Source organism: Pangasianodon hypophthalmus, chromosome 15, assembly GCF_027358585.1.
Source record: "Pangasianodon hypophthalmus isolate fPanHyp1 chromosome 15, fPanHyp1.pri, whole genome shotgun sequence".
Lineage (NCBI taxonomy): Eukaryota > Metazoa > Chordata > Actinopteri > Siluriformes > Pangasiidae > Pangasianodon > Pangasianodon hypophthalmus.
This window is the reverse complement of record NC_069724.1, coordinates 6,384,187-6,411,058: the sequence shown is the minus strand read 5'-3', so window position 1 is coordinate 6,411,058 and position 26,872 is coordinate 6,384,187. Positions and strand designations below refer to the sequence as shown.

At 39.2% G+C, this 26,872-nt stretch overlaps 4 protein-coding genes and 2 non-coding genes across 8 annotated transcripts in view; all 6 read right to left on the bottom strand.

The window, feature by feature from the left end:
* Positions 1-211: 211 nt before the first annotated feature.
* hnrnph1l (heterogeneous nuclear ribonucleoprotein H1, like) lies at positions 212-6,391 on the bottom strand. 2 transcript variants are annotated; one of them, XM_053240198.1, is made up of 11 exons: positions 6,258-6,391; positions 5,815-5,912; positions 5,535-5,690; positions 3,879-4,022; positions 3,358-3,496; positions 2,116-2,297; positions 1,602-1,714; positions 1,379-1,514; positions 1,207-1,287; positions 924-1,037; positions 212-781 (listed from the first exon to the last, which is right to left on the bottom strand). In XM_053240198.1, exons 2-11 carry the CDS (start codon positions 5,897-5,899, stop codon positions 693-695), a joined length of 1,239 nt encoding a protein of 412 aa, XP_053096173.1. In that variant the 5' UTR covers positions 5,900-5,912; positions 6,258-6,391; the 3' UTR covers positions 212-692. The 2 variants fall into 2 exon arrangements, with proteins under 2 accessions (XP_053096173.1, XP_026794510.1); XM_026938709.3 differs by having other exon boundaries at positions 939-1,037.
* Positions 6,392-8,018: 1,627 nt separating this feature from the next.
* trnaa-agc (transfer RNA alanine (anticodon AGC)) lies at positions 8,019-8,091 on the bottom strand. Its single transcript has one exon. It is a non-coding gene; the product is annotated as a tRNA-Ala (tRNA).
* A 618-nt stretch (positions 8,092-8,709) lies between these two features.
* Positions 8,710-8,782, bottom strand: trnaa-agc (transfer RNA alanine (anticodon AGC)). The gene has a single exon. It is a non-coding gene; the product is annotated as a tRNA-Ala (tRNA).
* Positions 8,783-9,737: 955 nt separating this feature from the next.
* dnajc18 (DnaJ (Hsp40) homolog, subfamily C, member 18) lies at positions 9,738-17,504 on the bottom strand. The gene is made up of 8 exons (XM_026939026.3): positions 16,857-17,504; positions 15,410-15,614; positions 15,163-15,308; positions 14,624-14,836; positions 14,064-14,176; positions 13,378-13,487; positions 12,919-13,091; positions 9,738-11,148 (listed from the first exon to the last, which is right to left on the bottom strand). Exons 1-8 carry the CDS (start codon positions 16,996-16,998, stop codon positions 11,024-11,026), a joined length of 1,227 nt encoding a protein of 408 aa, XP_026794827.2. The 5' UTR covers positions 16,999-17,504; the 3' UTR covers positions 9,738-11,023.
* A 302-nt stretch (positions 17,505-17,806) lies between these two features.
* ecscr (endothelial cell surface expressed chemotaxis and apoptosis regulator) lies at positions 17,807-22,451 on the bottom strand. The gene is made up of 7 exons (XM_026938371.3): positions 22,140-22,451; positions 20,604-20,666; positions 19,827-19,883; positions 19,632-19,727; positions 19,516-19,549; positions 19,347-19,417; positions 17,807-18,043 (listed from the first exon to the last, which is right to left on the bottom strand). Exons 1-7 carry the CDS (start codon positions 22,195-22,197, stop codon positions 17,982-17,984), a joined length of 441 nt encoding a protein of 146 aa, XP_026794172.2. The 5' UTR covers positions 22,198-22,451; the 3' UTR covers positions 17,807-17,981.
* Positions 22,452-24,798: 2,347 nt separating this feature from the next.
* ppp3ca (protein phosphatase 3, catalytic subunit, alpha isozyme) overlaps positions 24,799-26,872 on the bottom strand; it is a 53,439-nt gene continuing 51,365 nt past the window's right edge. For both annotated transcript variants that reach the window (XM_026938409.3, XM_026938408.3), the window contains one exon: positions 24,799-25,813. In XM_026938409.3, coding sequence (XP_026794210.1) covers positions 25,635-25,813 — 179 coding nt within the window. In that variant the 3' untranslated portion in view covers positions 24,799-25,634. The remainder of the gene's footprint in view (positions 25,814-26,872) is intronic.

The window sequence follows — 26,872 nt, the reverse complement described above, 5'->3', positions numbered from 1 at the left end:
GTTACAGAGAAATCACAAAGCCCTCCATTCTTAAGATTTTCCCATGTCTGCAAACTTAAAGTTACAGCTGGTGCCTCTTACTTAATTAGTCATTTAATTAAGGCTGCCACAACAAAGCTCCATGAGCAGGCAACGATTTGTCTTGAAATCCAGAGGTGAAAGGTAACTGACATCATTCCTCTCAGCTGCTATACAACACACGCAGACTCAGTTATAACCACAAACAAGTTTATTTGAGAAATCAGTGACAGACTATGGGAAAGGAAGACATGCCTACAACTCAAAAATTAAAAGATCTTGGTTTATATCAAATTTGGCCAAAAGAGATTTTTCCAGTTTATTATTATTTTTTTTAAAAAATTCACAATCTTCACATTATAAAAACCCACAGTCAAAGCAGATATGCTGAAGGCATTCTACAGCCTCTGTACTAGACAGGAATGATAATATTTACAAGCATAAACTTGGCTCAAGGGTTAGAGCATGAACCCCACTGTAGCCTACTGTTTTGGCAGATTCACAATACAAGGATGGAGACACTGATTGCAGTGTGAACACTCAAAAACGGAGGGACAGGAAAGGGTCCGGTCCTTTCCTCACTCCTCACAAAGAACAAAATCTATAGCCATTCTGGCACGTTTCTTTTCCCAAAATGTCTCTTTATGGCCTTGGTGGCTGTGTCACGAAAGCTCTCACATGCCCCAGCCTCCGCCCATGCTCATGCCACCGTTCATGCCCATGGAGCCACGACTGCCACCGTAATAACTGCTGTTCTGGTTACCTGATAGGAGAGGAAAGCACACAAAGGGAATGATACGTCAAAGCAGCACATAATATTGCTGGTTAAACCAAATCTTTAGAAAATACTACATTCTGATTGGCTGTTTAAAATAATTTGTTGTGTTTATTGGAAAGATCCTTACATAGTTGACGCTTACCGTAGTCGTTGTATCCCCCCATACTGGACTGGTTATTATAGCCTCCTCCATAGCCACCTCCCATATTCTGACCGCCATGGCCATAGGACGACTGATTACCTAAAATAAATAGAATTTAAAAACAAAACGAAAGTTCTGGGTCATATTTTAATAAACAGTCTTACTAATTATAACCACACCCATCATCGGCAAAAACAGAATCCCCTCTAATAATGTACAAACTAATGATGCTAGCAAAACACTCAGGTCTATCTACACAGCAACTTACCCATGCCTCCCATGTGGCCTCCATATCCACCATTACTGCCCCTTTCTGTTGAGTTTAGGAAAAGCTCGACGTAGCGATGCTCTGGAAACATAAAAGGAAATCGATAAGCCAAACTAAAAACAGGCACAAATCCATTTCTATCTAAATCCGGGTCTATTTCAGCAGTACGTACGCATATTGGCCTTATCCTTGGACATGGCAGCCACAGCGTCCTCGTGTGTGGCAAACTCCACATCAGCTTCTCCGGTCACGCGCCCGTCTGGACCCACCTCGATGTGTACGCGCACGGGGTTCAGAGGAGAGAAGAACTGCGAGGCACAAAATAAATATCATGTAAGTACATTTTCTCAGTAATGAAAATAATGCTACGATATCATGTGTGCACACATCCTTACAGTGTAGATGTCGTTTTCTGTGGCGCGGTATGGCAGCCCTCTCATGTGAACGCAGTGGCCAGTTGTGCTTGAAAAGTTGGAACCACCATCTCGGTAGTGTCCATCTGACATTCCTGAAGGAAGGAAAAATTCGTTAGCATAAATTGGGAAAAAGAACAAATAATTATAGTACCTGCTTTTATGTATGTATGTATGTGTGTGTGTGTGTGTGTGTGTGTGTATATATATATATATATATATATACACATACATATATGTGTATGTGTGTGTATATATATACACACACACACACATAGACATATATATATATATAGACATATATATATACATTATATATATATATATATATATATATATATATTATATATATATACACACACACACACATATATATATACATTATATATATATATATATATATATATATATATATATGAATAGAATCACATAAAACACTGTAAAACTTCAATGCAAGTGAGTTATGGACAAATTCCACAAATCAAAATAATCACACCTCCTCCATATCCTCCACGTCGTGTTCTGTCGAAGGAACCTCCTCTGCTCATGCTGTTATAGCCACGACCGCCCCCACTGGGCCTGTCGTACGGGCCGGGTCTCTGCATGCTCATGCCTTTACGAGGAGGCTCGTAATGAGTGCGCACTTCAGCACGGCTGCTCTTGAAGATCTCAATGTACCTACACGTCCACAGAAATATGTTAGTGCTACATTTCCTGTTTTAATACAAACTCAGGCTAGACACAGTTAAAAGCTTTATAAATACACTGGCCCTTTGGACCTTGATCTGTCAGAACTATTTCTTGCTGGTTGAAGTGAGAGTACAATAAGCCTCTGAATACCACCTTTTGCACAAAACATCTCCAGATTTCAAGGAATGCATCATTCAGAAGAGCCATTTTGCAGCCCTTCTATTTCTTTCATCTTAGCCAAATAAAAATGCAAGTCTTTTCATTTAATGTCCAGAGATTTAGAGGTGTGTTTAAAGAATTCTGTGCATTGCACAAAGACTTCTTACGAATGTATGGTAGTTTGGGAAAACCCTTTGGATATCACTGAATTTATCAGCTGAATTCTGGCAAACGGCCCCCCGAAAAAAAAATCAGGTTTTGACCAAAATTGGGTTGTTCTGCCTTTGACACATGAACTGCAAGAAACCAAAAAAAAAAAAAGTTTCACCAAACTAACGTGGAAATGTTTTTATTTGCGTTTTTTATTCACGTCTAGGCTTTCTGTCTGCAAAGGATGTTGTAGTATGTTGGTAAGGAGACAAAACAAAGAGACGCAGTCTAACTAAAACAAGCAACTGGCATCAAGAGCTTTAAGTGTGGTATTTCTTTAAAACATAATTTATAATAGCCACAAGTAAACAGAATCGTAAGTGCACATAAATAACAGACTTTAGACATCATAAAAAGATTTCAACTAACCACTAATCAGAATAGTTGAAGATATGCAAACCAAAGAAAAAATAAAAAAAAGATACAACCCATGAATGTGGTGAAATTCCTCTTCTGGAGACGTGTGCATGTCCATGACACTTGTGTGGGTTAATTGTGTATAGTGTTAACACAGTGCTGACCAGTTTTCCAGGCACAGGTTAAGTCAAGGTTCTGACTTACCTTCACCAAGAGCACTTTAGTCATAGGCTTGGCTTAATCTGTGTCTGGCAAACAGGCATCATGACTGAAGTCAGTGAATTCCACAAGAAAAGCAGCTGAACCCGCCAACCATCCCCACCTGTGCCCTATTCTTTCCTTGTGTTTCTTTAGAGCCTTTTCAGCTATTTCCTGTGAAGCAAACTGCACGAAGGCCTCCCCCGTACTCCTCCACATGTAGTCCACCGGCAATGTTATCCCATTTGGCACGATTTCCAACCCTTCAACCCAAGGACAGATAACCCCAGCGGGGGACACATTAAATCACATGCCCATTCACACGGTTCTTACTTTTCATGTTTCTGACAAAATAATAATATTAATAATAAATAATGATAATAATAAACCATACACACTGACATTATTAGCTGGTTCTACCAGTTTGATCAGACAACCTAACATTTTGAATTGTGTTTTGATTGATATTATGAATGTTTGTCCAGATCAACAGCTGGCATCCGGAAAATAAAACTTAAAATTCAAGGAGTTAAAACATGCAAATGGTCAAATATGCATCTATATGTAAGTTATATCAAACACTGCTCGCTACCATTAACAAGTGCTAAATATTCAGTCATGTTCAACAGCGACAGCGGGACATACCCGAGAAGAACTGGACAATCTCCTCCTTGCTACAGCCGAAAGGCAGGCCACGCAGTCGCACCAGTCCGTCTCCTTCTGTCTCTGGACCATTTGGACCGGTGTGCTTAAGAACCCAGTCCATCTCCACGTTATTGGATTTAAATACTGTTAGAAAAGAAAATGTTTCCTTAATGCAACAAGACAGCAGGGCAGGGAGATATTCACACCTAACATATAAAACAGGTGACAAATGGAAAAACATGAATAACGAGTGCAGATGTTTCCAAAAACGACACAATTAAGACTGGAAATTGTGAAATTGGGACTACTTTTTCACAGGCAGGAATTTATAGATGTGTTACTATCCAGTTAAGGAAAGCAAGTAACCTTGATTACACTACGGTTTACAACTACTTTCAGAGACTCAAAGTTTGTCTCAGGATATCTTTATTGCAACAGTATAATAATTGTAATCCTGAATTACAAATTATATGATTTAAGCATTTATTGATGAAATTTAAAAACTGACCTTATACTTTATACTTATACAATTTATTCAATTGTAACTTTTGAGTTTCCAGTATAAGTTTCAAATGCTGAACTTCTTGTCAATGGTTCACTCACGTGCAGTGAAATTATGGTGGAAAATGTGAGTTTTTCCTCTAACTGGTTTAAATTCAGTCTTGTATCACATAAAAGCTCAATTCCTTGAATGGGTTTTGCCTCACTAGTAGGGTTATTATGGTGGCATGGTTATTCACGGTGTATACTTTATGTAATGATAAATGTACACATATGATAAACATATATTTACCTCACCATTTAATTTTTCAAAACACTGATCTACTACAGTCTACCTTTTCATTCTGAACCTGATCCAAGTTCCTTAATCCAGTGGTTCTCCGTTTTGTGTCCGGTTGAAATATCATGAGAAAAAAATAAAAATGAAACAACCCCCTAAATCATATCAGAGCAACACGCATTTCTCTGCTCAGGAGATGCGGACTACACTGAAAACCCTTCATCTGTGCGATCCTCTACTAAACACGTTACATTTTCACTCTTCTTCCCACTCCTAGCATGTTTGTAACGTTATCATACATTACAGCTATCAAACACACAGAGGAGAAAGAAAAACAAAACAAAACAAAACAAACAAACAAAAAAAAAAACATGGAATTGCAAACCAAACAACTATCCAACCTATTCTAATTTAATTTAAGGGCAGTGGTAACTCAGTGGTTAAAATGTGGGACTGTTGACCAGAATGTTGTGAGTTCAAATCCCAGCACTACTAAGCTGCCACTGCTGGGCCCTTGAGCAAGGCCCTTAACCCTCCACTGCTCAGTTGTATAAAATGAGATAAATCTAAGTTGCTCTGGATAAGGGCGTCTGCCAAGTGCCATAACTGTAAACTAAGCAGCACTGCACATTACGCACTTAAATCTAACACTAGTTAGTTTTCTTTTGGCTCGGCGTGGCATCTTTCCTCTCAGCTGCTCCCTCTCAACGCTTATAACACTGAGGTAAATGTTGAGATTTTTATTGTTAGATTTTGTTTTTTGAGAAAATCATTCAAAATTATCTTTCTAAAAAAGAATAACAATTAAGTCCTTTCATCCTTATTTCCTTCTGTATATATAAAGATGTAAAAAGATTCTGCAAATTTGCAAATACCTTCCACATATCTGTGTCCCATTGTTTCTCTGTCTTTTTTGAGAGCAATCTTTAGGTCATCCTCTGACTCCAGCTCCACAAACGCCTCTCCACTGGGTCTGCCTTCTCGGGTGTAGGTGAAGTGGATGCTCGTCCCATTATTAGCGACTTTACAATCTGAAAATATGTTGTCAAACACAATTTAAACACGGATAAAAGACTTTTAAAAAAAAGATAAAACTGACTGGTTAATGGTTAAAAAGTGTATACTGATAGTTCACAGTCATTTCCACATCGTTACCTGAAAAGAATCTGGCCACTTCATCCACAGAGCAGGACCAGGGCAGACCCCGAACTCTCACCACAAATCCCTCATCTTCAGCCATGATTCCCACAACGCTGGCATCAAATACAACACCGCTAAGTCACACAACTACAACACTGCATTTTCCACGACTATACAAAATTAAGCATGGCTAAGTAAAGCAACAAGCTAGAAAGGTTGGGTTAGAAGTGCTAAGGCGGCTAACATCAACAGAACAAAGGCCAGAAAGCAAATGGCGCTAACCAGTAAACAAAAGCCAGGCCTCGAAAACGGAAAAAGAAAGAAAAAAAAACCCGCACTGCTGGTGTCTTGAAAAAAAACTACGCCGGTTCAAGACCATATGTATATATTTTTTAAAATATATCTTTACGATACTACTACCAGTAAATATGATGTGATATATAAAAAAAAAAAACTACCTTTCTGTTCTCAGATATTCAGCGTGCTCGACTTCCACCCAGGCACCACTTCCGGTTAGAGCGGCTCTTCTTCTTCTACGCCTTCAGTAGGTCCAGAACGAGCCGACTCTCTGAGCCAGCTCGAGGAAAAAAAAAAAAACAAAAAACACCAACATCTGTATCTACTGTGTGTGTATATATATATATATATATATATATATATATATATATATATATATAAGCTAAAAGTTCTCAGAAATGCTGCAGTATGCTTTATTATTAAAATAAAGTGGCCCCTTATGGATGGTTATACAACAGACCACAAAACACTTGAGTAGGGCTTCAGTGCCTCCTTTTTTACTTATTTTATTTTGAATATATTATTACAGAACTTGGGGCAAATTGGTGTGTGTAGTGGTTTTGTGTTATGTTAGGTTCTGAACTTGGAACAGTTTTGCGCAGAGCATGAACAGCGCATGCGCAATATCACTCCTGAGCGCGCGGTTGCCTGGAGACTGAGCGTTATGGAATGAAATCCGCGGCAGCGGAAGCTCATCCTGAACGTGTAATACCTGAAAAAAACGTGTAAATATGATGTTCTACAAATGTTTGGGTTAGAAATGCAGGTAAAAATTCACGGAGTGAAACATTATGGTCGAGTGACGCATAGAAAACTTCCGGGATACTCAGAAAGAGCAAACAAGCCCGGCTCTAATCAAAGGCACTCCTGGCCAATCACAGCACACCTCTGAGCTCATCAAAGAAACATCCATGTTTTATTTTGTAATGTCTGTTCACCACACAACAATATAATGAGCAAAAAGTCCATGGAATCCTGCTGTAAATATATTGCCATTTGTGCAGAATTCTCATGAGCCTTTGGGGACCTCTATCGCACAGCGCCCCCTACCGCACAGCGCCCCCACTGCACAGCGCCCCTACTGCACAGCGCCCCCTACTGCACAGCGCCCCCTACCGCACAGCGCCCCCTACCGCACAGCGCCCCCTACCGCACAGCGGCCCCTACCGCACAGCGCCCCCTACCGCACAGCGCCCCCACTGCACAGCGCCCCCTGCCGCACAGCGGCCCCCACTGCACAGCGCCCCTACTGCACTGGCTCTGGTAATAAAATACCAAATACGCAGACGCACTCAGTTCTGGAGTTTTACTTGACTTTCCAAACGAACCCTGTTTCTGGTTTATTACAGAATATTATATTTAGGTAATATTCTCCCAGATTGTGCCCCTGCATTCAGTGGCCAATTTATTAGGTACATCTACCTTGTATCTACACCAAAGTGAATCCAATCGTCTTGAATAGCGTCGGAGCTCGCAGTAGCTTTAGGGTTAGGGTTTTCAAATGTGTAATTATTTATAGACTAATTTTATTAATTTATTAATAAATTTATTTATTTAATTATTATTGATTACTGCGTGGTAGAAACGTGTATACCAGAGTCTTGTAGTATGTTGCACTTCATGTGACTAAATTCTTAAGTAATTCATTGTTTCGAAATGTTTCTAATGGTATGACAGCTGCACTTACTGCACTTATAATTAAGTAGAATAATGTTTAGTCGAAGAGGTGATTCATATTCTTTGTTAATTTCTGTGCGTGTGAGCTGTAGATTATGTGATGCCCGAGCGCCATCTAAAGGGCACATTATGTACTGTCGTTATGTTTAGCGTAATGCACGTTTATTTGTGAAAATGTACTCGTGTAAACGCACAGCTGACATTCATTGTGATGTTTATATTTTATGTTGGAGGAAAAGCGTATCTGGAGGATGCGGGCATCGATCCCGCTACCTCTCGCATGCTAAGCGAGCGCTCTACCATTTGAGCTAATCCCCCTTCCGTACGAATACCACTCCCTCAATACAGATATCAAACACACCTACAATTTTCTTAGCCTTTTTCTTCTTATTATTAGTAGTAGTATTTTAAATCCATTTATGTATAGATGCAAACCTGCAAGGAGCAAAGTGGCTTTTGTTTTGTAGCTCATTTGGTATATTTTTAGTTTATGTACAGTTGAAACATAAACTCCTCCCTATAGCTCCAAGTAAACAAATAATGTGTTTACACTACTGGCATCCCCCCCCAAAGCTGTCTATTTCTATTGTTAAAAGGAAAAACAACATATTTTCAAATGACTTTGAGAGACTTAGAGGAAAGCAATTGCGTGTATACTGATGTACGCATGGTCTAGAAAGAAATATACCGGTAGTACTATTACGAAAATTATTAGTGCCAATAGACGAATATCGAAAATAAAACGTTTTGCCGCGGTATACGATTTCCCGACTGATTTAACATTAGTATTGAACGCACAATTGAACCCCTGCTCATCTAGTGGTTACAATAATAATGCCATAAAAATACTACAAATACCATTTAACCACTCGTTCTTGAGATACTTCGGTAATAAGAATCTTGCTCACTAGAAAAGTTCCTGAAGAAAAGCATTATTGGAGGATGCGGGCATCGATCCCGCTACCTCTCGCATGCTAAGCGAGCGCTCTACCATTTGAGCTAATCCCCCACTGCTAGCCGACTAGCTGTCACAGTCAATGTACAAGCCTGACATGCACTTGACAGTCTGACGACTACATGCTTATTTAATATGCAGCTGTCAGATAGGTCTGGCAGGAATGCATGGACACTTCTGTCGTCTTTGTTTCCCTCTCTATCTGTCTTACTCTTTCCTGCTCATCTACTTAGTGTAGATGCATGTTTGCCTCTTTGTGGCTGCCCTTACAACTGTCTTTTCATGTGCAACATAGAATGAGATTCCTATAGCCTTGCTGTTTGCACATGAGAGATTCATTGAGGTTTGCAACGAATACAGACCCTTAGATGAGTTAAGATGTGTTTCTGGATTCTCATACTGAGTCTTAGTGATTGGACTAATACTCCAGTCATGAAAATGTTTCTAATCAGTTGAATTAGTGGGGAATCACTGGCTATTAAATAGTGTGTCACCCCTATGATATCATGAGCGAAACCTGATCCCAGGATCTGGAGGTGTAAGCTGGCGTGAAACCACAGGGTAGTCATGCCAGGTGGTATTGCAGATCTCACCTTCTGTTCAGAGATGTTTTTCCCTCTTTAGCACAGATGGCCTTGTCTTCTCTGTTTTGAATGACGGTAGAGTTCTTGAGTGATGCGTCATCCCAAGTTGGGACATAAACTCATCATGTGGTTTACACAGTGTTTGACAGCAGGAATTTCCCACCAGTCAGTAGAACTGGTGAAGTTTCTTTGATGATTGAAGCATTTTCATGATTGAATGCAAGTCTAGGTGAATATATATTCTCTCACTGGCTCTGCAAAGCTTACTACAAGACATTCCCCAATCAGCGAGATGAGGAACCTTGGAGTTGGTCATGAACAGGAAAACCTTTATCATGTTTTTTTTTTTTTTTTACTACAACTTCATGGCAGAGTGATATTGCAATGGTTATTAGAAGAATCACATGGAATTTTTTATTGTAGAATTCAGGAGAAGAGGAGAATGTTTAGTGTTTTATTAAACCAGCACAAAATCTCACTCAGCGCCAACTAACCAAACACACCGGTCTGGCTAAGGAGTGACATCACTGCTACAACTCACCTGAGTTCTGTTAATTCTCCATTCCTAATAATACTCACTTCAGTTCCTGACATGAACTGTGTGTTACACTGCTGAGCATTCAGCATGGCTGTCAGGCCCTACTGTGTGCCGGGTTAAACAGGTTTTCACATTCAGAATTTCAGAACTAGTGTTAATTTAACATGAGGTACAAGATATTAGCATGTCTACAATTCAAACAGTAACAGTTTGCAGTTAATTTAGATGAAAAGCATGACGTCTAAATTAAACCTGCTGCGTTGATCACTGTGTGCAACACAAAGCAAAATAAAACTCCCACTGGACTGCATGCAACTAAAAAAAAAAAAAGAAAAAACATAACATTTCTCTAAAATTATTATCTCTAAAAATTATGACTAATGTAATGGCTTTTAGCAAGGTTTTCAAAGCATAAAGCATAAAAATGACACGTTTTCTCTTCCCAACACAAAAGACTATTAAATACTAATGCCCTGTGACACCAAGCATTAAGCATCAATTAATGCATCACTTAGGAAAGTAAATCTAATAAAGTAATTTCACCTTTATGTGGACACCTCGCTCAAAACTGGAAGAGCTTTTATAAGCAGTGGTTTGGGGCTGTGTATTTTGCATTCGTATTTTTTTTAGGTCAGCATGAAAAAAAAAATCCTAGTGTTCAAATTAAACGTCTTCAGCTTGATTAACTCAGTGCACATAAGAAAAATAAATAGGATGAATCAATGAAATAAGTTAAATTATTTTCTATTGACTACGTACTATACTATTAAAACTCAGGCATTTTTAACTTAAATAAGAGTGTGTACAGAAGAATCTAAGTATTAGTGCACCTGGAGCCTAAATTCCTTAATGTAAGGAAGTAAAACCCAGCTCTGGCACAAATACACAAAAACATGTCCTCTGCGACGAGGCTACGTTTCATTGTCGCAAAAAGCTGACCGAATTGATCATTTCCAGCAGCTCCAGTGCATTCTGGCATGCTGGTGCCTTTACCTGTTCAGCAGGGCTAAAAGGCACCACATTTCCAATAAACACTCTCTCTCTCTCTCTCTCTCTCTCTCTCTCTCTCTCTCTCTCTAAATAAAGTGATTAATCACTGCAAAGATTAATCACAGACACTAAAACTTTTTATGTCTGAGTAAGACCATGTTGTCTGGTAGAGGACATCCTCCTTTAATTGCCCCTCTGGCGGCCCACAAAGCGGTGCAGCTTCTCGCAGTGGTCCAGCTTCATGGTCTCGGCTTTCTGCTTCAGCCGCTCATCACGATAAAGCTGACCCAGGTTAGCCAGGTCCGACTCTGAGAGATACACAAATTCCACACAGTTAGTATAGGACATGGCTTGCTAACTGGTTGGCACACATAAACTGGCTGTTATTAACTCAAACCATGAATGTGTCTGAGAACCAATACCATTCCATTCCAATCCATTTATTAGTGCTATTCGGTTTATACAGCAGAGCCACAATTATAATGATACTAAATTTATTTATACCACAGCACTGTTGAATTCTTCTACATTCTGATTGGTCAGAAGTCATTTAATTTTCTATAACACCAAGTCTGACAGTAGTGCTGGCTGCAAGGTTTATATTAATGCATTTTTTTTGGAAGGAGTCTCCAGTGTCAGCACTTTTTAACAGTTTCCACCATGGAAATGTCTTTAGGGCAGAGGGATTTGCGGGTTTCTTGGTAACATGAAAAGATGTTTTTTTTGTTTTGTTTTGTCTTGTTGACTTCGAGAGAGAAAAAAAGTGAGTGAGAGAGAAAGAAAGAGAGCGAGAGAGAGAGAGAGAGAGAGAGAAAGAGAGAGGGGAGGGGGGCTGGTGAGGGACAGACTGTTTATCACAGCTTTAACATTATTGAGAACAAGAACTAACGTGTCTCTGGGACATTCCACAACATTAAATCAATAGGTCATTCATTAATAAATTAAACATTGTTATCACTGGCAAATCGCTGTAGTGTAATTGGAATAACACACTCTAGACCATGCTATTCAAGGGGGTGGTAGCAGACTCTGCTTCCACCTCGTGCCGCAGCAATCCCCCCCATGCATTTTTTTCATATAACAGCACAGTCTGTTTCATGTTATTCCTCACTTAGAGCACTGTGTTCCAGTTCAGTCTCTCAGACAGTCCACATTTTTGCTCTCTCCCAATTTCCAACACATCTGTACCAGTTGCATAACATGTTGCCTCTGGGCTCATATGCAATGCATGTGGACCAGGTTCTTTAGTCTGGTACACAAAGGATGCGTGCTAACAAAAACTGATGTCATAGAATAACCTCATTGTGGAGGTGGGGGTGTGATCGAGCGCCGGTTTGTGAATGGGGGCGGAATCGGAGAAGGTGAGCGGTAAGGAATGCACACCTGTGGAGAATTCCATTAATGAATGTTCTGTGTTGCAGTGAGCAGTGGCAAGGAAATAGAGGAGAGAAAAGAGTGCCTCGAGAGCTGGAGAGAAGAGAGCTTGGTGTGTTGCGCACGCACGTGTGTTTATGTGCAGGAGATTAAAAATTGCACTGCTGAAAGGTGAGTCAGAAAAAAGGGAAAATAAAAATAAAAGCCCCTTTGTGGGGTCAAACCCAGCCTGCCTCCTGCCTCCTCATTCCCCCACATTAGGGATCCTTTACACTCATACATTCAACATCACAATTTAACAGTAACTACAGGCCCATGTGATGTGATAAACCATATTCAGTACGACTGTCAGTGCTATGTGAAATTATGGTATTAGCCTATATGGCTTAATAAGCATTAACAATTATAAACAATGCAGTTGAATAACAGTATATATAAGTGTATTGTAAGATGGAGCTGGATCCATATGCACATGCATACCCTGCTACTCAGTACTTGGTTTATGAGTGTTGGGTTGTGTGAACTAGCATTAGTGGTGTGTGAACTAGCATTAAATCCTGTATGTTGGCCATATAAAAGATCAAGTTAGTTCACTTTGTTTTTTAAATGAAGGAATGAAGTTATCAGAGTGAAATATACATCAACCACATCTCAAATAACTGAAGAGAATTAGATTATACGAACGTACTGACAAGCATACTCACTCTGTTGCTTCTCTTTCCAGCAGCTGCTCTGTAGATGGTCTATGTAGTCACTCTCTATGGTCTTCTCCAGCTCATCCAGAGCCGTCCCATGGTATTCCTTCTCGAAGCTCTTATCCACATAATACTGTACACCCATGTGCTGTGTCTCCCTGGATACCACCAAACCCATGGACCTGTAGGACAACAGGACGTTTTATCAGTGTGGTCACTACTGAAAACAAATCATTCCTCAATGGTTTGGAATGGTATGCAAAATTCACAGTATGATAACCGTAGAACCCAATCCCACGATTTTTCCATACTTCATGGCATTTGTAGTCCTTTTCAGTTACAATTCATAAGCAATCAGTCTCTCTATACCAGCCTGACATTTGTATTTACAACGTCTATATCAAACATGTATGCTGTATTCCCATCGTCACTGCTTGGGGTGAGGTCTAAGGAAAAGATCAGACTCACGGTTTGTAGAAAAGGCTGTAAGGGGGGTTAGTGGCCATCAGCTGGGTTATTACAGAGATGAGGATGAGCACCAGGACAGGCAGAAGCTGCAGGAAGGCTGTGAATGTATTCTGAAAAAAATAAATTCAGGATAAAATAAGTTTTAAAAAAACAAACAAAAAACAAACAAACAAACAAACAAAAGCATAACACACCAACAAATAATAACTGATTTTACAAAAACGTAGGGTTAATATTCCTGGATTAGGACTGCTTTTCAAACTGCCAAACTATTCACATTTTTGCTCTGTCACAGCTCCTTATACACTTGACCCAATAATTTGCACCAAACACCTGGTACAAACACTATTTGAATTGTGAGGGGTCTCGGGGTGCCTCTAAAGCCAGAGGCATGTCATTCATTTTATTAGAAAATATATTAGGTTTTCAAACAGTCTACACACTGGAATGTCACTTAGAATAGAAATCACATGTCACTGCCTAGTGTTATGTCTACACTGGGCCCAGTAATGTGACCCTGGAAGTTTAGCATAATTTGAACTTTGGATATAGGTGGGTTAAGAGCTGTGAGAGCAAAAATGTTGACCGTTTGGCAGACCTGAGAACTGGGTTTGGAAATACAGTGACAAGCAGAGTATAGAGATCAGTTGGTAAGGAGCTGAGTGAAGATAAGGAGTGTGACTGACCTGGCTGCGGTTCTCCTGTACTTCCTCCTCCCGTCTCTCATACGCACGTCGTCTGCGTGGCTGGTAGAAATGGGAATACGTAGCTCCTCTGTTTGTGTATACATGAATGTTTCCTGTAGTAATGCAATAAAAATTTCAATACAAATTGAACAAATCTCCTGCATCTGAATGCATGTGCGCGCACACACACACACACACACACACACACACACACACACACACACACACACCCTTAAATTCTGTCTATTCAGACAAAAAGACAATATTCCTTTGCTGTAAAAATTGCATTAATATAAAAGACGTTTTTAATTTACGTAATGCTTACACTGCAGATAAAATGTGGTGCTGTGACCTCTAGTGGTATAATCTAGTTTATTTTTTGTCCTGTTAGTGGTGTTGTAACTCAATACGTTATACTTTCCTGAGCGAAAACATCCCTGATCTTAATCCATCTGTCAGTTTTAAAAAATATCTGTATGTACATACATCCTAAAGAAGTAATCATATACCTTGTATTGCACGTTATAAATATGGGACCCAGTTAATACATTTGGACTAACCTGTTGGAAACCTGCCACCAAAGAAGATGTTGAAGAGCTCTTCTGGTGAGATGTCAGCCTCAAAGTCCCTGTGGAAGGTTCGGTGGTGTGTGTGAGTGTAACGAGGTTGGGCTGAGGAGTGACTAGCTGTCTCTGCGGCACCCTGTTCTCCATATTGATCATATTGCTGCCTCTTCTCTGGGTTACTCAGCACTGCGTAGGCATTACCAATAGCTGCCGAAAAGTGCAAGAGGTGTAGGACACAGCTAGTTCAGGAAAACTAAGACTATGGCCAAAAAAAGGAATTTGCAGCAAACAGGATTTGATACAATCTCTTATCATACATTATACATAAAATAAAATGTAAGTGGTTCCTGATGTTACTATGTACGTCAATGACTTGTATAGAGTTAAAGGAATGTTCCAGCATTATGTTATCTTGATTTTTATCTGCAGCACCTGTTGAGGCAGTCAGAGTTCTTGTCCGTGGTAAAAAGAAATGCCGGGGTATTTAAAGCTCTACACGTTAACAAACGGCATTGCTGAATGTGGATCTGTACCTTTAAAAGCATCAGTAGCCCCAGGAGCACAGTTCTTGTCTGGGTGAAAGCGTAGTGCAAGCTTGCGGTACGCCTTTTTCAGATCCTCATCACTGGCATCCTTCGGCACACCCAGAATCTCATAGAAATCTTTACATCTCTGTATCCTGCCAGTATACAAAGAGAGGGTCTGGGTCACTAATGAAACACAGTAATACTACAGAATAGGGTCTGATGACATCATCTCAGTGTGTGATGCTAAAGGAACCTTAGGACTCCCTGCCGCTGCTCTTCGGTATAGCTCTTCTTGTCATCACAAGGTGCCTCTCCAGCGTCTCCTGTGCTGTAACGCTGGTGCTGCCTCCGGCCGGGGATGTCCTCATCGGTGTTCCTCCACCCGGGCGGTGGTGTGTATGTACGCTCAGTTTCTGGGGCGGCTGCACTCCCATTCTTCACAATAGCATCAATGAGGACTAATTGTTGATGGAGAGGAAGATGGGATAAGTGTGATGGCTTGTCACATGAAGTGCATGGGATGTGTTACCTTTTAAATATCAATATTAACCTAAACAGGACATCTCAAAACCCAAAGAGGTCTGGATAGGTGATGGCTGAATCAGCAAGTCAGTCAGTTGCTTTTCCCCATGAGAGCAACACGATATAGCTGACAAACTGAATTGTGCACACATTCGTGCTGAACAAGCTCTAAATCTGTGGTTCTCCGAAGATCCATGACATAGACATATATCTGCACTTTCATTTTTTTAAAAAAATCATTATGCTGAAAAACATAAAATACTATTACTGAATTGAAATTGAATGGGTTTCTAAAGTTAGTAGCTTTAGTATAATGTGAAATGTCATTTTTTATAAACTGACAGAAAATGCTGTTATGATGATACAACTGCTTTGGGTTAAGTGGATGGAAAGAAGGGATGTAAGGATCAAATACTGAGCATTGGATATCAGGGCCTGAAATGCTGGTGTAAGGCTGATGTTTGATGTTTTCTAATGTGATCCATTGTTATGCTGAGACAACCTTGTCTCTGAATTTTGCCATAACTTGGTAACGGGAACTTGCAGAAAGTCAGATCAGTTACTAGGACGGTGTTAGTACCGGGCCAGGATCACATCTTATTAACAATGAAAAAGCTAATGTTTGAATATAACTGGATTAGATTCACGAATGCACAAATGTTATTTGTATTTACTGCTACACTGAGTCAGCTTATTTACCTAGGAAGAGTTCCCAGTTTATTTAGGAGAGTTTATTAGATTAGTTTACTTATCTAAAAGAATTCATTTTATTTAACTAGGGGGGTTTTTAGATTAATTTACTCATCTAAAAGAGTTCCCAGTTTATTTTATTTAACTAGGAGAGTTTATTAGATTAGTTTACTCATCTAAAAGAGTTACCAGTTTATTTTATTTAACTAGGAGAGTTTATTAGATTAGTTTACTTACCTAAGAGTTCCCAGTTCATTTTATTTAACTAGGAAAGGTACCAGTTTATTTACCCTGGGGGATTAAATATACAACGGATCCTAGCTGAATAACTAACCAAACACTTAGGAATCTAGTGTTTGGCAATGGAAAACAAGACTGCAAGACCCAAACGGACAACTGAGCCGAGCGCTGATCCTGAGACATGCTGTGATATCTCGACACTGCACTTTCTATTTCAGTGCCAGCATCTAAATCCTAAGGTTACTCACCTCGGGCTCGGGTGCTGGGGTATATTTTCTGTGCTTCATATAACATCTGCAGGGCTTTCTCTTTCTGTCCTGATCTTAGACATAGCTTTGCTTTCTCTATCAGTCTGTCCGATTCTTCTTTATCAGATCCAAACCACGGCATCTCTACAGCTGCTCAGATAACGGTACTGACGGACACCCGAGTGACAGCTGCAGTGACCGGCTGCCAAAATAAATAAAAAATAAAAAAATAAACAAACACTAATTACAACACGGAAACTGGGAAAATTTTATTTCCCATATGTCGGCACTAAAGCCGAAACCAAAAAACGTTAATAGGCAAATTTACACCAGGTAACGGAGGTGGACGCTAGCAATAACTCTTGCGTGAAGACGCCAAATAGCTAACAGGCTAATAACATCTAGCGAGTAGCAGGTTAGTTTCCGCTTTTCGGCAACATTACAACCGTTTTAACTGCCGTTGCTGTCATACAGTTCATTCCCACGTACATAACCTGCTACCAGAAACATCATTTCTGAAACTCAATGTCACATATTGTTTTTTCAAAATATAACCGTGTTATAAGCGAGTCAACCAAGTGTCTAAATAGCGGTAGCTAGCAACCGCCATTGCTAACCGGAACCGGAAGCACAGTAAGGACCAATAGAAAAGCGCCATCATTGCCCTTATATGGTGTTTCACACTGCACAATGTGCTCCAATGTCATTTTTAGTGGGTCAAGAATTTAGAAACATTTCTTTTAATGTTTCATCAATGAAAAATTCTGGGTTTAATAGTGGAAAATAAAAAGTTACAGAAACACTGAAGCTTTAATATGTCTTTTTTTTTTTTATTATTTTTTTTTTTATCATGTCTGAGTCTGGACCAAAGCAGTTACAGGATTAGAGGTCACTGGAGTTGTCCAGTGAGTTGTTTAAAAAATATTCAAACATTACACATTCACAATTCATTAGCTTATTCTTTGTGATCATTTAATTTTGCATAAATATTTGCAGATGTGAGACAAACTGTACAAAAACATAGAACTGTGTCATTGTAATAATACTTTGATCTGTTATTGCTGTAAAGGAGAATGAAAAGGCAGCTTCAGTGAATCGAGTTCACTGTTCTACTCTGATTCTGAGCTATTGGTCTTCATTGTCCAGTGCTGTACTGTAAATGGAGGAGATCCGTGGTGAATCTGTGTCTGTAAATAGAGGAGAAGACAGAAAAAATCTTTACACACACACACACACACACACACACACTCTGCCACTTTAATAGTAAAATCTGTACCTCTGCTCCTTGATGCAGCCAATCTTGTGGCAGCAGTGACCAAATACAGGTCAAGACCATTAGTTGATGAGTTCATATCAAACATCAGAATGGGGAAAAATATAATCTCAGTGACTTTTATCATTGTTAGTGCCAGACAGCCTGGTTTGAGAAACTGCGCATCACTCTCTAGAGTTTACAGAGAACGGTATGAAAGAAAAAAACATCCAATGAGCAGCACTTCTGCTGGTGGAAATGCCTTGCTGATGAAGACTGGTTTGAGCTGACAGGAAGAATACGGTAACTCAAATAACCACTCTTTACAACCATGGTGAGCAGAGAAACATCTCAGAATACACAACACACAAGCTTGAGTCAGATGGGCTACAACAGCAGAAGGCCACATTGCGTCAGCCAAGAACAGGAATCCGAGGTAACATTGGGCACCGACTCACCGAAACTAGACCGTTGAAGACAGGAAAAAGACCAAGTGATTTTTTTCTTCATCTATACAGTTGTAGTGAGTCTGTACCCATGATAGCCTCAGATTCCTGTTCCTGTTGGCTGGCAGGAGTGGAACCCAATGTGGTCTTCTGCTGTTGTAGCCCATCCATCTCAGCTACCTGCATGATTTTATGCATTGTGCTGCTGCCACACATTTGGCTGATTGGATAACTTCAGAAACGAGCAGGTGTACAGGTGTTCCTATTAAAGGGGATGGTATATATGGCCAAAATGTGGACATCTGACCAATCACACCTATATGTGCTCGTTGAACGTCCTATTCCACATTTAGTCCCCCCTCGGCTGTTATAAAAACCTCCAATCTTGTGAAAAGGCTTCCACTAGGTCAGGCACTGATGTTAGGAGGAAAGGCCTGGCACACACTCAGCAATCCAATTTATCCAAAAAGTCATCAGTGAGGTTGGGTTCAGGGCTCTGTGCAAGCCACTCAACTTCTTCAACACCAACCTTGGCAAACCATGATAAAAACAATGTATGTATAAACATGCTCACTTTGTGCACAGGGGCACAAACAGGTTTGTGCCCATTTGTTCCAGGAAAGGAAAATCTTAATACTACAGCATACAAAACATCCTATACAATTATGTGCCTCCAACTTTGTGGCAACAAAATTGGGTGTGATGGTCAGGTATCCACACACATTATATATAATTTTAAAAAATGTGCATGATGACTCTGAAGGTATTCCAATGTGTTTCATAAACCTTTACCAGTGTCTGTGTTTATTGTCCTCATGGAAACTAGCATGATGCTTTCTCTCTCTCCAATGTTGCTTATATGGCTGTAAGAACATTGAACAAATCACAAATATAATTAAAAATATAACTGGTGATTTGCTTTCATGCATTCAGAAATACATTTTTGAGTTTTAGTTCATACCCTTCTGATATCACAGAGCCATAGCTTTTGACACCTACAAGGCAGATAAAAACCTCATTATTTCCTTATGCATTAAAGCTGTGGGAGAACACACACACACACACACAGCATCTCACCCTCTTCCTTTGTATTATGGCACCGTCCTCTGAGGTTAACTGCTGTTACCAAGATCACCATAACAATGATCAAAATGAGAATGAAGCTCATCACACCTGCCAAAAACCAACAAAAAGACAACAAAACCATTACAAAAGTGAATTTGACAGATATCTCGGAACAATTCTGATGCCACGATTTCACGTGCAGCCTACCGAAGGCTAACGTGGTAAGCCCGTTGTCTGGCGTCTGTGTTGGTTTAGCACCAGCATCTGCACATAGAAGAAGACATTACAGATTGGACTACATCCAGTACAATGGGATTTATGAGGCTGATATTTTACAAGCAGGGCAGTAGCTTAAGTGTGAAAGTTATATTATGATATTATATTAACCTGCACTGACTGTTTATATGATTGAAATGGATTCTTATGAGCCAATTTGGTTTAATTTAATTTAAATTGTTAATTTACACAAAACTAAATATACAGGTAAACACTGAAGAGAAAGGCATTAATTCATATGACAGTTACAAACTACTAATTTACGTACATTTATATACTATCATCCTGGACTTGCACTAAAATCTGACTCGTCATGGTTTCATGACTTGTAACTTTACTTTGACTCACTGACTTGACTTGAACTTCATCTTATGAGACTCAGATTTTTTAAATGCAATTCCTTAATGTAGCTCAAATCCCCCTTCATCCATCCTGAGACTCCATTCAGGACTTGACTTGTACTTGATTTGGACTTGACTTGAGCAGCTTCGGGACTTCTTAGGGAACAGTCAACACAATCCTTCCTTATGAGTCATTTGTTACATGGTTTCCCCATTTCCCAAAATGTTTAATTACAAGTACTGACTTACTAAACTGAAGTTATTATTATTATCTCTCTGTAGGAATTACATTATCCCAGTGCATCCCACTAATAGAGCATTTTAATTTTCCTAGAGTCAGTTTCCCAAAATAAAATGTTATGTTTACCTGGTGAGCTGGGAGGAAGGGTCACATTAAGGCCACTAGAAGAAGTGATATTGTCTTGCGAAACTGCAATGTAAAGCATCTTATTATAATGGTGACTAAGCCACAAAAAACCTGTGACCATTGTGTAAAAGTGTCTTTAGCATTTATTACCCCAGGATTAAAAATACAAATCTAACCAAAATATGATGAAAGACTGATATATATGGCTTTAAGGAGAAAAATGGGGGATAAGAAAAAAGAAAGAAGGAAAAAAAGGTTGAACATCTTAAAATGTAGTGCATTTATTAAAACAAAAATATATAGCAACCTCTATCTGATATTATCCCCAAATATTTAAACCATAAAGAAGCGGGGCAAGCTGTAACATCTGCTGAAATGTTTTAGAAGGACAATATTAAGAAAATGATGACAACCTTTTAATACTCTGTTCACCCTATAAGTCTAGAAATGACTATACGTTAGTAGTTACAGGGTTTTCAGTTCATGGACTTTTGCTGTGGAAACAATACAAACCATATTATATGCTTAATTATAATATTGAAATTTTTGAAAATTACTGTAAACAAGTACCATGTCATCCCCTATAACTTTAAACTTGTTGACGGACATCTGATATTACAAAGTGGTGTTCTGCAACTTACGTCTACCAAGAGATTCTCCAATGCCTTATACTGCTGCTTTAATCTAAAAGTGACCACACTTTAACAAAGGAAAAGTGAAAGATTCCATTCAGTATGTGGCGCAGGAGCATCATGGACATTTTGACAGCCGTTATCAAATTACACACAAACTGATTAGGCTTATATCCATTTTGCTATGGCATATAGCTGTCCGACAGCTTGATTAAAGCATGACATTCAGTGTGGGAGGAAATCACACTTAACTCCAAGGTATTAGACCTCTTTAGACAGACTGTTTTTACCACTGCGTTTGTTAAACTGGCTCCTTACCAAGATTATCTTTGGAGGAAGATAGTCTGGGCAAGATTAAAAAAATAACTAAAAACATTTATGGTTTCTTGAAGTTGAGGTGCCTAAGTATACTATAGACAGTAAAACCCAATTCTGTCCAAAACACAGTCATCGTTTTGGTTGTTTGCCAGAATTCAGCTGATATCCAACAGGTTTTCTTAGACATTTTATTTGCTGCTCAGCCCCTATAGGTCACTGATTATTATTATAAACTGTTAGTACTCAATGAGGACTTCACAAATTGCATTTTATGTCATAGTAACAACTGTTTAAGGTTTTGTGAAACATATATACAGTAAATGACACATGGTACATGGTGGCAGAGCTGCTTATCAGTTGGTGGATTTAAATCTTGGTTTCCGATATGAGGAATTTATTACTAGCACTAGTCATGTTTTGAAAAAAGATAATATAGCACTGTATATATTTTGTAGTTTTCTCACTGAGAAATATCTATAAATTAGTCACATTTATTGTAAAAATTTTCCCGATGGTACCTCTGCAGTACAGAGGCTAGCTTAAAGTATGTAATGAAGTTCTGTCAGTAGGTATGTTTCAGACTTACCTGCAACAAGCGATACAGACACGCAAAGGACAATGAAAGGAGATAAGAGCAAAGCCATGGCTTAATCCACAGAGTTTTAGTTATGTTCCTATAGAAAATGCTGACTATTAAAGGTCACCAGGCATAGATATGTATTACAAGAGACAAAGCGGTCAAGCTTTAAAGTGTGCACATGTGAATGAGTCCACGGCAATGAACAGCTAGAGAGAAACTGTTTCCTGTGCTAAGGAATAAGACGATATAAAGTGTGGTTGTATCCTGGTGACTGACTGTGTGTGAGTGTAATTGTGCCCACTCTTGGTTTGAGGGAGAGACTGCTATGGCCCTGGTGGTGACCCACAGCTTCCTGGGAAAGAATAGGAGGAAGCAGATGTAGTGTTCTCATGGAAAAGCAACTCTCTGGCCTTGTGTTTGTGCTTCAGCCTGGCTAAGAGGGAGTGGTTCTCTGAAAAACAGCCAGGAGCGGCTCATGATCATAGATTTTGGTGTGGCAGGACAACATTAATAACAATTAATAGCCTCAAACAAATTTAAGTCAAAAGGCTATAATACTTGACTTATGCTACAGGCTAGGGAATTTTTAGAGAAACTCCAGAACAGACATTTGAGAGTCAACAGGACTTGGATGAACTTGAACAAACTAACCGTTCACCAATTTTCAATAGAGAACAGAAAGATCTGGTTTTAAAGTCTGGCTTAAAAGCCAGCAAACGATACATTTGCCTTAGTTGATCAAACTGAACATCTCTGACATACCTCTGCCACCTGACTGTTTATTTTGCCTCATTTGTAAAGAAATTTGGCTCATTGATCTTTCAGATGTGCAAATTCACATCTCTTTTCAGATGTGCTGATAACTGCACTCCAAAGACACATTAACAACAAGCTAGTCACAGAAATTGACAGACAACAGTGTAGATTTAATTTGCTAATCACATCTTTTCTAATCATGGAAAGGACTGAAATCTACAGTCACTGCAGTGTTCATTTGGATAGCTTACATTCAAATGGATTTTTTTTAAAAGACATTCAACAGTGTTCAATACAGCAGGTGTGTCATCATTGTCACTGAGTGAGATGAACACTGAAGAGGTATTATTATTATTATTATTATTATTATTATTATTATCATTAACTGTCCTGACTCCTGCTCCTCCCCACTCATAAACAAAACGTTCATAGTGCGAGCATGGGGCAGCCTGATTCCTACCCAAATGCACTCTTATTAGTGCTTGTTGTACTTTACAACCCCACTATGACCCCACTGTTGCACAGCGTCTAGAAAGGTTAGCAAATCAATGCTGTTAAACGTTAAACGTCGGCTTATATCAGTCACTCTGCCCTGCGCCCTGTGCTGTAATTGCACTGTAAATTTTGTTAGTCGCTCAAAAGAGGTAATTGGCATTTCAACAGTACATGTATGGGGTTGTGAATGACTTTATGAAGGACTTTATTAAGATTAACATTTGTTGAATGACTGATATACTGTATGTGGTTGGGTCCTGCCCCACCCGTCCCTATGGATGAGCCATTGCTAGAAACAGCTACACAAATGCAGGATGCAGCAGGATTCCCTCTAAATTTTATGCATAATTACATTTGGGCCATAGTCTCTTGAGGCAAATTATTTTATCCATGCTTAGGAAAACACATATCACAGGGACAGAATGGCGACAGACACAGTAGTTCATGCATATTTTATTCAAGAGTAAAAAAAGTGATTTGTCCCATAGGGCATGCTTACATTGTGTGTTATCATTTAGGAAGTCAAATGCCAAAACTTAGTTCAAGAGAAAATTGCAAGAAAAAATAGTCACAAGTTAAAATCCATTAAACTCCTTCTTTGAAATAAACCACGTCTGGACCAAACAAGGATCAGAAAAACAGTGGAGAAAAGAACTGTAAGCTTAATTGTAAGAATAAGAAGTATAAGGATATCATCAATAATTATAATGAGAATATAGTTTTCCTTCAAAGTGAGACACAGGATTTTCAGTGTGTCCAATTTGTTTACATGTGAATAAACCATGCGATCATGCTTTGGCAGCCTGAATGTTGCTTTTCACTGAGTAATATGTTCATTCACACTATTGAACACATTCTTTACACCAACTGAACAGAAAAAAATCACAAAGGCTTAACACCTCAAAAAGAGCATCGGTGCCTGTACAGCAAAAACAATACAAAAATAAAATCAACCAACAAAATAACATTAAAAAAATGAAAAAGAAAATAAATTAAAGACAGAAGAAAAGATTACAAAAAATCATATATATATACTGTATATAGATATAAAAAACAAAGTTGAACTTTACAAATATAATCTGAAGAGGGAAATAATTCAAATCTACTATATTGAAACACATCACACTTATAATTTCACATATCAATAAGGAACTTAATTGCATGCATTGATGCGTTCCATACCACAGATGCTGTTAAAAATTGTCCTCGATATTGTCCATCATTTATTATTAATAATATATTTATATATGTATATATTTATACTTATATATATAGGTTCATTCGACTTGCGAAACATACTATGTGCATTCTCTCTCGAGTTACAGGCAGGTGAGAAACAATCAGGTAGGTGGTGCCAAAAGTCAAACTCCAACTGCATAACCCCCCCCCCTCCCTTCCCCCCCTCCCCCCCATCGTTAAGTGCTCGCTCCACACAACAGACGGCGGGGTTAATGAGTCCACAGCCAACATATGCAAGCTCCCTACACTTTACATCCACGCAGCTTTATGGCATCTTACCAAACAAAACCAAAAATAAATAAATAAATAAATAAATAAATAAATAAAAATACTCAGGTAAGATTGCATTGCAAGTAATAAAATGTACATATTTTTCTCTTTAAATGTCCTTTCTTAGAAACGTTTCATTTTTGCGTCATTTCAAATTTCATATTCATTAATACTAGTAGCAAAACATGTCAAACAGTGCGATCATTTCATTATGAGATGGGCTCATGAAGAAAACTCATCAATCAAAATATTCAAATGTGTGCGTGGCATTGGTACTGGCTGGTCACCCCCACCGATGAGCTGCGATGGATCAGGCTAAAGAGAGAGCTCTAAATCCCTAGTCCCCGCCCACTTGGTGAATGGGTGGAGTCAGAAAGGAATTGATAAAGACACTTTCAGCCCTTGACTGACATTACTCCCCCCCTCCCAAGCAAAACCCACCCCCTACCCTGTTCGTCACACCCAAAAAGCGGCAGAACTCGCCCGAAACAGCGAGAAACCGCATACGGTAAACTGGCAGCGAAAATGAGCAACCGCCTTCCACCCACATCCATGACAGATTTGAAATTGGATAGTTTGCTTCCCTAATTTGACATAGCAGTTGTGGATGCATATGTATAGTTATGTCGTTTGGGTTTGGTTGGTATCAGGAGGCTTTAAATTTTCAGGTTTTGGCGATATCCTGCCACGCAGCAGAACAGTGGCACGGGTTTGGCCATGCAGTCACTGCACGTGACCAAATCACTGGATGTTGCTGTTGTCGTCGGTACCATTGGCCTCGGACATGTTCATTTTGCCCATGGAGTGACCGACGTGGTTAACGCCGTCTTTACGGGGAGGCATGCGCTCGTTGATGCGGTCTAGACCTTTAGCCTCCTCGAAGCTGCTGATCTTGTGCTGTGGAGAAAAGCCGCGGATGGCTGTGGAGAGGCACAGATCACAATGAACACCAGAACACCAGATGTATAATGGAACCATCCTGTCAAAGCTGCATTCTGTAAAAAGTGTAATATGTAAGGAATAAAACACAGCAGGGCATGTTGTTATAGGAAAATAAGCAATGATGTTAATTATAACAGCAGGTCCCAAAGTGTTTTATTCTTTTTATACCACAGCAATTTGGCAACACTTACTTTTTTAGTTAGGTACTGTACCTCTGATTGTTAAAAAGCATTGACACTGGAGATTCCTTTCCTTCCAGAAATGCTAAACAAACATTTCCTCAAGAGAAAGCTTCACCATATCAGTGATTACCCACATTTTTTAATCGTTTATGTAGAGCATCTGCCACAGAAGTCCCTGTGTAAGTTGTTACTATAGAAATTATTACATATCAGAGCAAGCACATTAATATACACGTTGCAACAGGAACTGCTGTGAGAGCTGCTGTTAAAGAAAATGAATCAACACCTTCTGACTTATCAGTACTGTGAAATCATCAGCGCTGTGGTATAAAAAATGTATGTATACTATAAAATCAAGAGTACCGCTTTGTCATTCCTGAATTTTGATGTTTTGCACCTCATGTAATCCAATAGTCAGTGATTTTCTTAAATGCAGACTGAATTTTATGGAGAGCCAAACAATTCCCAAGTTTGATAATAGTGGCCCTGCCCTTTTCATTTCCTATAAACCCAACAACATTGTTCTGTGATATGTAGTACACTGTATATACGGAAGCCTATAACATGAAGAAATGTTTTGAAGTTCTTCCTACTTTCTGTTACATACCATTGACTTCTGGATCATATTATAAAAGTATGATATTAATACTCCCTGATGATAGCTACTCTTGGTTCTTTCCACTACCACTATCTTGTATAAATGTTGTGTATAGGCTTTAACTTATAAAGTTGTAGAAAAAAAGAATGCAGCTTTCAAGACTCACTGGTGAACAGTCTTTACTCAGGATATTAAACCCATTTCCCCTCTATCATCTGTATTCAATTACCAGGCTTTTTTTCCTTTTTCTGCTTGTC

Bases quoted from the DNA above. Each gene is read 5' to 3' on its own strand.
- dnajc18 (XM_026939026.3), bottom strand. From the start codon at position 16,998: ATGCCGTGGTTTGGATCTGATAAAGAAGAATCGGACAGACTGATAGAG. The intron at 15,615-16,856 runs GTGAGTAACCTT...ATCAACAATTAG, and splicing joins CCCCAGCACCCGAGCCCGAG to TCCTCATTGATGCTATTGTG. The intron at 14,177-14,623 runs GTTAGTCCAAAT...GCATTACTACAG, and splicing joins TGGTGGCAGGTTTCCAACAG to GAAACATTCATGTATACACA.
- ecscr (XM_026938371.3), bottom strand. From the start codon at position 22,197: ATGGCTTTGCTCTTATCTCCTTTCATTGTCCTTTGCGTGTCTGTATCG. The intron at 20,667-22,139 runs GTAAGTCTGAAA...TTTACATTGCAG, and splicing joins GTCTGTATCGCTTGTTGCAG to TTTCGCAAGACAATATCACT. The intron at 19,728-19,826 runs GTAGGCTGCACG...GGTTTTTGGCAG, and splicing joins GCTTACCACGTTAGCCTTCG to GTGTGATGAGCTTCATTCTC.
- hnrnph1l (XM_053240198.1), bottom strand. From the start codon at position 5,899: ATGGCTGAAGATGAGGGATTTGTGGTGAGAGTTCGGGGTCTGCCCTGG. The intron at 1,715-2,115 runs GTGTGATTATTT...TCCTTCCTTCAG, and splicing joins ACGTGGAGGATATGGAGGAG to GAATGTCAGATGGACACTAC. The intron at 1,515-1,601 runs GTAAGGATGTGT...TGTGCCTCGCAG, and splicing joins CAGAAAACGACATCTACACT to TTCTTCTCTCCTCTGAACCC.